Genomic DNA, 14,564 nt, shown 5'->3' with positions numbered 1-14,564 from the left:
ATCAGAGGTCTGTACACTCGCTGTGCACAGGACCACTGTCCGGGTCAACAAGGCGTTGACCCGATGAAAATCCGGAAAAGAGGATTTTCCTCTCTTTTCTTTTGTTTTCCTACTGCTCACAGTTTGAACGGACAGAACTGTTTGGGTTCGATCATGCCCAACTATCACGGGCTTTGGTCTGATCCAAACCGTCCATCTGACAGAGTGGCCAAATCTTACCAAACCCCAATCATCTAACATGTTCTTACACATTTGTGCGTGCTCAAATAAAGGGTGCATGTGAGACCGTGCGGTGAGTTCTTTCCGGAAACAGAAATATCGGCTTGCCTCGCTGGCAATATGAGCAATCGTTGTTGCAATCCAAACCCTTCACGAGGATGAATCTCACTGTTTAAATATTAAATAAAAGAGGATCAACTTTCTTGTTTCTCTCTCATTCTTCTCTCAAACTAGCCACCTCAAGGTTTCTATATATTTTATGTTTCAACAAAGCTTTTCTAGAGTATAAAATATTATGAACATTTTTAAATTGCTTTAATATATTTATAAACTTATAAGAATTTGGTACCACACTTTCCTTGTCATAAAAGAGATTTTTTAAATAGTAATCCTTGTATGTTACTTAAATTATAAACAACACGTACGATATACTTACATAATAACTACACAAGAACTTCGATTGAGTGGAACTCATTCAAGTTTTGACATTTTCACATGCACATCGCATTGGTGTACATGACACTTTATCTGGTACTATCGTATATATATTAATTCTTCTACATATGGTCTTAAGGCTTATTGTTATGCGCTCATATACCATAGTCATAACTAATCTAAATTTAAAAATAATTTTGAACCGTTAATTTTATAAAACAATGCAAATGATAATTTAAAAATTAATTTTTAAATAAAAATAATTTACAAAATTAGTTTAACTGCCCACGTTGATCAATCATTCCAATCTTGATAAAAGGTTAAACTCATAACGACCTTAGATTATTTGTTGAAAATCCCTAATTGAATAGAACTCAATTTGACGCAGGGATGAACATGATGAGGATACCTACTCCGAATTCACGGAGCTTCTCTGAACTCCTCACAGAGACTTCTCGAATTCACGAGGAAAGAAAGCAGAAAATAGAAATAAATTCTAAGAAATTCAAAATTGATTAATTGATGAATAAAAATGAGTTCACAACCCTTTAAATAGGAGTACCAAGCAATGAGAAAGAAATCAGAATCAAACTACAACTCAAACTCCGCGACTTACTATAAATAGTAAACTTACTATTTATAGACGGTCGTGATGTCTACTAGTGCGCAAGGTTTTCGGTCAAAAATAGTAAGTTTCCTATTTGGCTTCACCAAACCATTCTCCTAATTATTCTAAGCTCTTTCCACGTTGGGCGCAACTCCTAAAGCTCGACGGATGAAGAGTTATAATCAAACTAAAACTTACTATTTATAGTAAAAATGAAATTAAAACAGGAAAACGACCGTCAATCCAGGGGTTTTTTGCAATTCCGGGCTACGCATAGCTGGGTTGGTTGGCTAAAGTAGCTTGTTCTACCCCAAAATCGTATATTTTACGTCAAGTAACTCATTCCGGATTGCGAGATACACCCGATCTAAGGTCCGATGGTCCGGATCACTTCTGTCGTTGACCAGGCCTTTTCTGATCCATCTTGGCCATGAAACTGTCTGCGACCCACTCTACATCACAATTACCCAACTCACCATGATCCATCTAAGAGACTTACATATTGGTAAATCAAAGAGTATGAACAAATTAAAGCAGTCGATCAAATCTTCATTAAAACTCTTTACAAATCTTAAATGTAAAAAGCCTAACAAGCCTAGTAATAGATTGACTTGGACGGAATCTTCAAAGGAATCCGACCCCATGGTATCCATTTCATGTATAAACCATGAATATAAGCAATATCAATATAATAACAGTGATCAATAAGGAAAGCATTAATGAAGAAAATATATACAATCCAGTAAAAAAATGGGCATTTATTCCAACAAATAGTTTACCCAAAAAAATGCATCAAATGACAAGCTAAACTATGGACCATTATGGGCCCACTTGATGAACGGCCTCAATTCATCCTCCTACAATTTAAACGAATCTCCCCATCAGACCCAGTAAGGGGGTTCAATTTTCCCATTTTGCCCATGGACACACCAAAGTCAGCCCAAAATGCAGTTGGGTTAGCACTGTAGTACCTCACCAGGCCATCACTGGCACTCCCATCACCCTTGAAAAGCTCTTGATCGGAATGTAGCAACCCCTTCCTATACAACAGCCCACTGTAGTATACCGTGTCGAACGACGCTGTAGTAGCATCCAACGGCGCGGTGTTGTTGTCGCCTCCAGTCACCGGGCACTGGGCCTTCAATGAGCTGGCGAAGTCGGGGTTGATATCGGTGTCATTGTAGGTGTGGTTGCGGAAAGTCGTGCACCGGGCCAGGCCAATCGTGTGGGCCCCAGATAGGACGACGAGGTCCTCGAGGGTCAGCCCGTGTGATTGGAAGTTGGAGAGTAGCGCCGGGAAGTCGAAGAACGGCGCTGGGATGCGGTTGTCTGCTTCGTCCTTGCTGGCAGTCCTCGAGTCTCTTCGGCCCAACGGTACAATGTACGTTTGGCCTCCCAGCTGCAGGATGATTATAAGGAGGAAATACATATCTTAGTAGAGTAAAAATGTGTATTTATACGTGTAAGAAACGACTTAGATGTGGTAGGATTGATCTTGATTTCAGAGTTCTAAAACTCAGTGAGTCGACTCAAAACTCTGATCAGTCAACTCGACTCGACTGGATTTCGAGCTGATTCGCTATGAAACTCGGTTGGGAGAATGACTCCATCTCGACTCGGAATGAGTCGTGCAGGGTGAAAGTTATATTGGAAGCAAGGACAGTTCAAAACATGAATATGGGCCTTTCATTCAATCTAGACAAGTCTTCATGGGTCATCATGGAAAGACCATAGTAATCAGATGATCTAAACCATCCAATCAGTGACGCTTCTCCTTAAAAAGTCAGCTTTCTGGAACCAATGATGGGAAGAAAACCATGACTAGATCATAGATATTCTTGAATTACATGATCATATAAGGTGGGGTGCAACTTATGGACCATCTAGTTTGATGATAGGACCTTGCCTGTTATAACTTATCTAGCCATCATTTTGCAAGCATGGATTGGATGGTTAGGATCATCCAATAACTATGATTTTGGCTGAGTAGATTAATCTAAATGGATGGTCCAGATGAATGAATGACTGTCCATGTGTCCCATACGACTCATTTTTCTGAGAAAAATTATGGGTGCCTTTCACCCTAACTAATAATCTATGCTTATAATCGATAATTAGCAAAAATAATTGTTCGAAGCTGGGCGGGCTGCATGGTTGATTGAGCGACTCACTGCAACGACGGAGTCACGAGCTGCGACGGCCAAGATATCGGCACATGATACAACGCTCCCATAGCAGGCCGAGTCCACGGCGGCCTTGATTTCGTCGATGACTTCGAATCCCCTAGCGGAGTTTATGTTCGGGAACGCTGTCTTCTCACCGGTGAACGTCGGAGTGTCGTCTAAGAGAATGGACCCATCACAGCCCTACATCCAAACCAAATATAATTAAGAAAAAAATCACAGCAATAATACTTCTTATAGAGTATAAGAATAATCCAAGAAACTGTGCACTTCCAATTTTCCAATCATCTAATGCTCCGATCATCTGACCAGTAAAACTTCTGGAATCTAATGCACGACATATTCATGGTAGGCCCAGAGAAGAATGGCCCAGATCTTATAGTCGTGGGCCATGTCCTACACGTATGAGATCTTGATAAACAACAAAAATTATTAGATATAAGTGCATGAATATGGCGCCTCTACACAATCAAACTCACCAACGACCAACAATGTCCATGGCCTCAAAGGGTAGTTTGGTCATTTTGTCTACACCATGACTTTTGCAAGAACTAAGTGTAATGCTTTCAATGGGAGGAAAAATAAAATTTTAAATAGGGCCCAGTTGATCAGTTCAAGATCTGGGTCCAAACCAACCCCAGGCCTGCCCCATCACCAGCTCTAGATTGAAACTCCTCCTGAGTCAGATGTGACTCGTTCAAGTCATCTCAGACCAGTCAAGCCCAATCTGGCTCGACCCCACAAGTCAATAGTGCAAATCGCCCTGACCTTTGCCCAACTTGGACGAGTCACCCCTGACTCGACCGAGTCACGGCCAACTCAGTCCAATTCTCTGAGTAAAAAAAAACCATGTGACTAAGAACAATGTGATGTGGGTGCTTCAAGTAATTTAGGCCATGGTCCAATCTTACAGTGGCGAAGCAGTCATGGAAGTGCAGCCGGAGTAACGACGCGCCCATGCGCTGTTCACGTGCAATTGCCTGCTCAACAACGGCCTGGATAGTCGGCAACGCCTGCGGGCACACCTCGTCGTAGAATCCTGGGTCGAGTTGTGCATTTGCATGGAAAGCAGTGGCCATGATTGCAATGAAGGCCATGAAGAATAGCGGGCGGTGAACTGACATGACGACGACTACAACCTGATAGACCCAATGGTACCTAGATGTATGGATGCATGGTGTATTGAAGATAGAGTGTGTTTATATAGTTTTGATTAGATTCTTTTTAATATTAATTAAAGACTAGATTTCATTAATTAAAGTGAGAAAACGATGGTCCACTTATTGACACAGTCTCATTACTTAAGTTGGGATCCAATGATGCTAATATAAAACAATATCTATTCATTTCTACTACTTGACTTTATCAACTATGAAAGATATGCGTATGAACTTTCCATCTAGTAGGAGTAATGCTTAGACTAGTGCTTTAAAAATCTGGCTTGTTCCGTTCCTCAGATGGGCCACTATGTAAGAAAAGAACCTAAGCTCATGATAATTTTTTATTTTTGTAGCTGCTCATTTGTTTTTGTATGGTGGCCATGCATCTTAGGTGTGAAATGGTCAGAAGATCTTAACATTGTAGCTCACCTAATGGAAATATGAGATTTCACACACGTGTTATATATTGGCACGTGTGCCTGCTGTGGATGGGCAGGGTTCTCTTGCGATTGTGGAATTGGCAAACGTGACGAAGTAATACATGCATGCGTAAATAAATACATTACTTGCATAAAAAAACAAAAAATCTATTAACGAGGAAGCGTGTGTTGGAGTCAAAATGATGTTCCGCTGATTGCGTCCTGCCTCTGCCCTGACGGAATCGGTCCAGGCAGGGGTCCTGTGGGGCCCACCGTGCTGTATTGGCTTTATCTACGCCGTTCATCCATTTTCTCATGTCATTTTAGAAGACGAACACAAAAATGAGACAGATCTAAGGCTCAAAGGCACAAAAAGTGATTAATTCAGGGATAAAAATAGGCTACATGTTCCGTAATAGAGTGAATGAGGCAGACTCTTACGTTAGTTTCGCATCATTTAAGAAAAGGTGGTGACTCGTTCTCCTGACACATTTCACTGATGTATGACCATCTAGAGCATTTGAATTATACATCCCACTGACATTGATGGTGGAGTCCTGACCACCCAATTTATAGCTATCAATTGGATAGTTAAAAGTAAAATAGAGTGGTCGAATTCTACATGACAGCACAACGGTAGACCCTCTTTTGCAGCATACGGACAGATAGCTGTTTAGAAGACACAAAACAACGGTTCAAATCGACATAAATATTGCCTAATATTCACGGTTGGGATCGTCTAATCTGAGAAAATAGCTCAAAATATTAACGGTTTGGATCATCCAATCTGAGAGATATTTGGGTCATTCTCCATCCATGGTTGGATTCAACAGACCCAATGGTCTGAATTGCCTAACCATGGGCCTTACTTGTCAGGATTGAAATGTGAGTACTGTGCAAAGGGGCGTCACGGATCATATAATTTCCCTGGCCTTGTATCGAATAGATGGTGTGTGTGAGTGATCTAAACCACAATTGAGGAATGATCATCTACAACTGGTTGAAAGTGGGCTAATGTGCCAATGTGTCAGGGGTATGAGACATCCGGACCATGCATTAGATGGGCTCCACCATGAAGATCACCTGGAGCGAAAAGGAGATCGACTTGTCGGAATTTTGAACAGTGCAATGGATGCTCATCCAGGTGATATTCTTTATGAGGCCCACCTTATGCATGGTGTGGGTGTTCTATATGTGTGACACTGTCGGCACGTGAGATATAAGTGCAACTAGTTGTATGGAAAATTTTATCATCCGACTCAGTGCATGTGAGATGGGGCTCGCCATGGTGGCCCTGCAGGCAAGGCTGGCCATTTCATAAAAAAGAGTGAAACAATGAAGGGTTTAAAATTAGTCTAATTTTATTTATTTATTATTATTATTTTTTTATATATTTTTTTTAGCTTTACCGAAAAAGGGTCCAGATTATCTTAGGTGTGAAATGGTCAGAAGATCTTTACATTGTAGCTCACCTAATGGAAATATGAGATTTCACACACGTGTTATATATTGGCACGTGTGCCTGCTGTGGATGGGCAGGGGTCTCTTGCGATTGTGGAGTTGGCAAACGTGACGGAGTAAACCATGCATGCGTAAATAACTACATTACTTGCATAAAAAAAACAAAAAATCTATTAACGAGGAAGCGTGTGTTGGAGTCAAAATGATATTCTGCTGATTGCGTCCTGCCCCTGCCCTGACGGAATCGGTCCAGGCAGGGGTTCTGTGGGGCCCACCGTGCTGTATTGGCTTTATCTACGCCGTTCATCCATTTGCTCATGTCATTTTAGAAGACGAACGCAAAAATGAGACAGATCTAAGGCTCAAAGGCACAAAAAGTGATTAATTCAGGGATAAAAATAGACTACATGCTCCATAATAGAGTGAATGAGACAGACTCTTACGTTAGTTTCGCATCATTTAAGAAAAGGTGGTGACTCGTTCTCCTGACACATGTCACTGATGTATGACCATCTAGAGCATTTGAATCATACATCCCACTGACATTGATGGTGGAGTCCTGACCACCCAATTAATGGCTATCAATTGGATAGTTAAGTTTAGTAAAATAGAGTGGTCGAATTCTACATGACAGCACAATGGTAGACCTTGTTTTGCAGCATACGGATGGATAGCTGTTTAGAAGACACAAAACAACGGTTCAAATCGACAGAAATATTGCCTAATATTCTTGGTTGGGATCCTCTAATCTGAGAAAATAGCTCAAAATATTAACGGTTGGGATCGTCCAATCTGAGAGATATGTGGGTCATTCTCCATCCATGGTTGGATTCAACAGACCCAATGGTCTGAATTGCCAAACCATGGGCCTTACTTGTCAGGATTGAAATGTGAGTACTGTGCAAAGGGGCGTCACGGATCATATAATTTCCCTGGCCTTGTATTGAATAGATATAGATGGTGTGTGTGAGTGATCTAAACCACAATTGAGGAATGATCATCTACAACTGGTTGCAAGTGGGCTAATGTGCCAACGTGTCAGGGGTATGAGACATCCGGACCATGCATTAGATGGGCTCCACCATGAAGATCACCTGGAGCGAAAAGGAGACTTGTCGGAATTTTGAACAGTGCAATGGATGCTCATCCAGGTGATATTCTTTATGAGGCCCACCTTATGCATGGTGTGGGTGTTCTACATGTGTGACACTGTCGGCACGTGAGATATAAGTGCAACTAGTTGTACGGAAAATTTTATCATCCGACTCGGTGCATGTGAGATGGGGCTCGCCATGGTGGCCTTGTAGGCAAGGCTGGCCATTTCATAAAAAAGAGTGAAACAATGAAGGGTTTAAAATTAGTCCTTTAAAAAAAAAAAAATTTAATTTAGCTTTACCCAAAAAGGGTTCCGGGATTACCTGTTTGCCACTAGTAGAAATTTTCTAGGTGCAATGTGATTGGTCCACATCATGACATTGTCTATACTGTTGCAATAAATGCGGATCCCAAATATTCACCAGAAAATTGATTTTTGTCATTATATATATATATATAAGATTGGGTGGTCGGGTGACCTTCAGGTGTGTTGATGTCACCAAGTTGTGTAAGCCTCACCATGATCTATATGTTATATCCACACCGTCCATCCATTTTTTAGACTATTTTAAGAAATGACCCAAAAATGAAATATATCTAAAGCTCAAGTAGTCCATACCATATAAAGCGGTGGTGACAATGACTCCCAGAAAATTGATTTTTGTGTTATATCCACACTGTCCTTCCATTTTTTAGACTATTTTAAGAGATGACCCAAAAATGAAATATATCTAAAGCTCAAGTAATCCATACCACATAAAGCAGTGGTGACAATGACTCCCAACCTAATTAAACCTTTATATGGCCCAATATGATGCTGATTTGCCATCTACCATGTTCATAAAGTCACATAGACATAGACGAAGGGAAAACACAAATGTAAGCTTGATCCAAAACTTCTGTGGCCCCCAATGGTAGCCATTCAGTCTCCACTGCTTTTTGTGGTGTGGTCCATTTGAGCTTTGGATCTATCTCATTTTTGGACCCTTGCTGGAAAATAATCTTACAAAATGTATAGACTGTGTGGATATAACACCTAGATCATGGTGGGCCCCACAAAACTTGGTGACATCAACACACCACCAAGTTCGATGGTGTGTCACCTTCGCCCAATCTACTTCGGTGTATGTTGAATTGTAACATGTCACAAGCATTTTTAAACCATTCAATGTTTCTGTGCAATAATGGCTCACTTGATGATTAGATTGGGCTAATGGTTGGGCCAAACAGACATCTTTGTTAGAGAATGAGCTCCAGGCTTGGGATGCGGATTGGCTAAGTAACCGCTTCAATAGTTATCTAGTTACTAAAGTGATGTTACCAAGTTTTTTGGACCCACCATGATATATGTGTTGTATCCACATTGTCTATCCATTTTAGAGATCATTTTAGGTCATGAGCCAAAAAAGAAGAAGAGGTAGATCCAAAACTCAAGTAGACCCCACCACATAAAACAGTGCGGATTGAACGCCTATTATTAAAAACCTCTTTGGGGCTACAAATTTATTTATTTTATCAAGCTGATATTTGTAAACATGTTGGATCTCAAAGAAACATCATAGTGGGCCATAGGAAGGTTTCAATTGTGGCATCAGTGTCTCCATTATTTTCTATAATGAGGTCCACTTTAGCGTTGGATCTACTTCATCTTTTGGTTCATGCCCTAAAATGATCTCACCAAACACATACACCATGGTGGGTCCCACAAAACTTGGTAAAGCTGTCAGTAGCTAATATGTGTCCCTTGACCCTTAGCTCAAGTTTCAGAGTCAAGGGCCTGGGCTAGGCCACTTGACCCATAGTGTAGACACCCCACCTCAAACGAGGATAAGCCACTCATTGAGCTTCAGCTTAACTTCAATAAAATTATCTCCTATTGCCTTAGAAATCATTGAAAATATGAACGAGTCAAACATGGATTATCCTCCACACATTTCAAAAACAACCAATGGATCCGATCGACTAGCGCCAAATCTAGTAACGATCCGGTCATGACCATGCGTCCGAACTTCAGAACTCAAGAATTCTTTGTACGTAACAACTAATGTGCGAAAAATGATAAAATGATCTCCCTCTACCGAAGGATTACTCTTTTTAGTATCTACACTTCCTATACAATATTGTGTTGCGGCGTGAAAGGTCATATCTTCGATATCGAGGAAAGTACAATTGTTATTGTACACAAAGTGTTGAAAGTAAATTTTGATTGATCAAGATGATTTATGATTTATTGAAAAGGTGATCAAAGGATCTTCTTAACGAATTTAAGTTTCCTCCCATCCGAGTTATGGTGAGGAATATATATCTATCCCATTTATCAAAACCACACATTGATGAGCAACCAAAGCTGTAAGAACTCTAACTGCACTTTAGACATGTTAAACGAGATTTAATTGAAGTGATTTCAGTTCCATCGAAAGCTTATCAAATGAAATTTCCAATGAGCCCAAGATCATTGAAAATGGACAACCGATCAAATTGCAAGCAATTGATTTTATATACTAAACTGTCATACTTTTAACAGGTCAAATAGGATTTGATCAAAATTATTATAGTCTTGCTAGGAATCTCATCTGATTATCTTTCCAATAAAACTAAGATTATTGAAAATGGACAGACAACGAAAAAGATATAAGCATTTAAGCGGTTGAAGAAAAGAAAAGAAAAACACAAATGAAGAAAAATGAGACAGAGGGAGAGAGCGAAAGAGAAAAAAACAGAGAACAGAAAGAGAGATAGGAAAATACAGATAAAGTATGAGGAAAATACAGATTTCTAACATGCCGACATGCTGTCGGAAATATAATTTTAATAATAATAAAAAAAAAGTCATCAAAGAAGTCATTTAATCTAAGAGTTTTTCTACCTCCATTTAAGTTACATTCCACTCCGCGCATTTCAAGTGTATCAACTACATTCACATTTTCTTCTATATCATTCTGCCTTATTCTCCATCTTTTATTTTATTTTACTTTATTTGCCTGCTAAATATCTTAAATCCTACGAAGCAAAGCTAGTTTGTACTTCACCTTATTTACTACACTTTTATTTTATTTGCCCACTTGGTGCTATTTAATTAGCTCTATAAAATAAGGGTATTTGTATTTCATTTTACTCACTGTATTTTTACTTTATTTGTCTACTTGGGGCTAGAGGTGGGCAAAATTGATCTGATCTGGTTGATTCGACCCGATCCGACCCGATCCTAACCGAACCGACGGCCTGGATCGGTGAGGATCGGGTTAGTCATTTCAGATCCGAATGGTTTTCGGATCTGGCTCGGATCGTGGTCAATCCGGACAGATCCGATCCGAAACCCGATCCGAATGGACCCGACCCAATCCGGAGCCTGGGAAGGATTTTAATAGAGGATATCCAATCATTATTGTTTTCCTATGGTGTGGTCCACCTGGGATTTTTACCCCTCTAATATTTATTTTTTTTATCAAACCTTAAAATGATCCGTAAAAATGGATGAACGGCATCGATGAAAGACATACATCATGGTGGGGCTCACATATCACGAACACAGCGAGTAGCCCATCCATTTTCGTCAGCACCACTAACATTATTTTATGGCACAGATGACGTATTCAATATGCTTTAATGTCATTGAGTAAACTCAGTAAGGCCTACCATGAATGTGTGTGGGTTATCCACGTTGTACATCCGTTTTTCCAGCTAATTTTAGTGGTTGAGCTGAAAATTGAAGAATGGACAAAGCTCAAGTGGACCACACCACAGGAAACAGTGGAAATAATGACTTCCACCATTGAAACCTTGGTAGGCCCCACGGTGATGTTTATTTGTCATCCAACCTGTTCATAAGATCACAAAGGCATGGATGAAAGGATAACACAAATAAAAGATTGACCCAGAACTACCGTGGCCCCTAAGAAATTTTCAACGGTATAATTTCAATTCACACTGTTTCTAGTGGTGTGGCCTACTTGACATTTAGATATATTTTGTTTTTGGTCTAGATTACTCAAATTATCTTTTAAAATGGATGGACGGAGTGGATAAAATAATTAAATCATGGTGGACCCCACAGAGGCTGGCGTCGATAAGCAGTTCGCATCCAGACTCCCAGTACATGCACTAGCCACCAGCTGTGCCGTAGGCTGTAGCCTAGGCCAGCTGGTTGTGGCATGTGAAAACGAGCGGACGCTCCTTAAGCTCCGAGTTGTACGAACAGTTCAAAGGAGATCAAGTTATATGGGCCCACAGTGATGTATTTATTACATTTACACTGTTCATATATTTTTAGAGATCATGTATTAGCATTAGTCAAAAAATAAATAATATCCAAAGATTATCTGGACCACACCATAAATAGAAGCAAAGAATGATTTTCACTGTTAAATCATTCTTGTGGTCCACTTGATAGTTAGATCTGCCTTATTTTTCGTCACAGACCTTAAGACAAGCTTGCCAAATGGATGAACGGTTTGGATATAACACCTACCCCATCATCAAATGTATAAACCTTGCTAACGTGAATACACAATTCACCCGGTCAAATTCACCCAGGCATGCTTGCGTGAAATGCAAGCAAACAGTTTAACTTTAAAAGTTAAATAAAATCCTATGCACGGAGATTAGAAGTTCTTACAGAGCCATGTGGGTCCCACCTTGATGTATATATTTCATCTAAACCATTTATCCATTTTGAAATATTATTTTAGTCATTGAGCACAAAAATGAGATATATTAAAGGTTAACTTAGACCACACTATATAAAACAATTTGACTTAATTTATATTATTCGAATCGTACCTAATCTGATCCGGTCGGTTTTCCTGACCGAGGCGGACTCGGTTCGGGTAAAGTCAACCAGGCATCGGGTCTGTCTGAATCAGGTGACCAAAATCCGGTCTTGGAACGGGTCGAATTCGGATCTGACCATTGAAAATTCGAATATGATCGGATTATACTTAATCCGATCCGATCAGGACCGATGCCCAGCTCTACTTGGGGCAATTTGCCTCTGTGATATATAACTAGATAGTTTCATTTTTCTTATTTTTACCTATCCAGCCCTTATGGGTTATGCGAAGCACAACCAAATATAAAAATGTCAAAATTTTACTAAATCTCCAAAAAACTGCTAAATCTTGTTAAGCATAGACCGCACATTATTCAGATGGAAAATGATGCTTAATTCCTTCATTTTTCGTCATCGAGATCCTTATAATATATGATCATAGACCAGTTGTATGAGTCACTTGAGTTAGGAAATCGTAAGATTCCCTTACCCTAAGTATTCTATGGTTTCTAGCCGGCCGTATATTTTAAGTTTTATTTGGGTTGCGGCAACTCTGACTTAAATATGTTTTTATATTCGAGTCAATAACATATTCTGGCTACACTAATTAATCAATACCAAGGGAGTGAGGGCATCGATGTGCTCGCCTGGGGGAGGCGTTAACAAAACTACTCTTAAATTACGAAACATTTTCCAATACAAACATAGACTTTTGGTCTTTTATTTGCTGATCATGAGGTTATAGTGTGTTTGCACATGCATACAAGTGTGTGCAGATATGATATGTTGTGACATGCGCCAACTTGAGATGTGTTTGTGACTTGTCATTGAGTCATTTAGTTGATGGGCTAATTTATAATAATAATTATTAAGAAATAAAGAGGATACGTGCGTGTATGGTTTACATGCTTAGGTATGGTTTGTTGAAAAAGTACCATGTGCCCTTGTTAAGGTTGGATTTATATTTCAATATTAAAACTTTTATTACACTTAACTACACACACACACACACGATAGGCATCATATTTTACAAGCACATATATAATAAATTGAATGAATATAAATTGAATATCGCTGATGCCTATAATTATAATGATGATGTGGTAGGTTGTGATTGATTAACTGGCTTGCCATGGATGGGCCATCACTTTCAAACATGCTCTGCGTGAGTCACATTTTTTTACCATAGCCAGCTTCCAATTAAATTAGGCCATGTTGTGTATGTACTTAGGTTGTACCCAATGGAATCGGATAGTGTACTGAGTAACTCAGTACGCTAAGGCATACTGAGTTGATGTGTCTCGAGCTTATTGGCTGTAAGATGTGGGGCTGCTTCCCTCCTCCAAACGCCAAAACAAATGCCGTTAGCTTCTCTTTCTTTCTCTATCTTCCGTGCAAGGGGGAAATGTAAAAGGATCGACCGCACCTCTGAAATCGGATTACGTACTTACTAAGTATGCTCTTATCGTGCTGATTAAACTCAGTTGAGCCCACCTTGACTATATGTGGTCTATCCACGCCGTCCATCTATTTTTCCATCTAATTTAAGGGCTTTAGCCCAAAATTCAAGCATATCCAAAGATCAAGTGGATCATACCGCAAGAAATAGTGGGGATAATGATTTCTACCGTTGAAACCTTGCTAGGCTCCATAGTGATGTTTATTTGTCATCCAACCTGTTCATAAGATCGTACAAACATGGATGAACTAAAAACACAAATATAAGCTTGATCCAAAACTTCTATGGCCCCCAAGAAATTTTCAACGGTAGAAGTTCAATTTAGCTGTTTCTTGTAGTGTGATCCATTTGAACATTGTATATGCTTCATTTTTGGGCTAAAGCCGTAAAATTATCTAGGAAAATGGATGGACGGAGCTGATAAAATACATAAATCATGGTGGACCTCACAGAGTTTACTCAGTACGCTAAGCGCTAAGCGTAGTGAGTTACTCACTATGCAATCTGCTTCCCGCTCCTGCAGAAATCGGATTGTGTACCGAGTTACTCAGTACGGTTTTATCATACAGAGTAAATTTTGTTGGGCCCACCTTAAATGTATGTGGTCTATCCACGTTGTCCATTAGTTTTTACAGCTAATTTAAGGCGTTCGGCTCAAAATTTAAGCATATCTAAAGATCAAGTGGATCATACTACAGGAAATGGTACGAGTAATGATTTTCACCGTTGAAACCTTGCTAGGCCCTACAGTGATTTTT

The 14,564-nt window shown here is 39.7% G+C and overlaps 1 protein-coding gene across 1 annotated transcript; it reads right to left on the bottom strand.

Moving 5' to 3' along the window:
* Positions 1-1,971: 1,971 nt before the first annotated feature.
* Positions 1,972-4,630, bottom strand: LOC131252170 (peroxidase RIP1-like). Its single transcript, XM_058253035.1, has 3 exons — positions 4,356-4,630; positions 3,433-3,627; positions 1,972-2,660 (listed from the first exon to the last, which is right to left on the bottom strand). The coding sequence occupies exons 1-3, from the start codon at positions 4,566-4,568 to the stop codon at positions 2,106-2,108; spliced, it is 963 nt and encodes a 320-aa protein (XP_058109018.1). The 5' UTR covers positions 4,569-4,630; the 3' UTR covers positions 1,972-2,105.
* Between the last annotated feature and the right edge of the window lie 9,934 nt (positions 4,631-14,564).

The sequence above is a fragment of the Magnolia sinica genome, chromosome 7 (genome assembly GCF_029962835.1).
Source record: "Magnolia sinica isolate HGM2019 chromosome 7, MsV1, whole genome shotgun sequence".
NCBI lineage: Eukaryota > Viridiplantae > Streptophyta > Magnoliopsida > Magnoliales > Magnoliaceae > Magnolia > Magnolia sinica.
The sequence above is the reverse complement of the archived record's forward strand: the minus strand, read 5'-3'. Positions and strand labels throughout refer to the sequence as shown.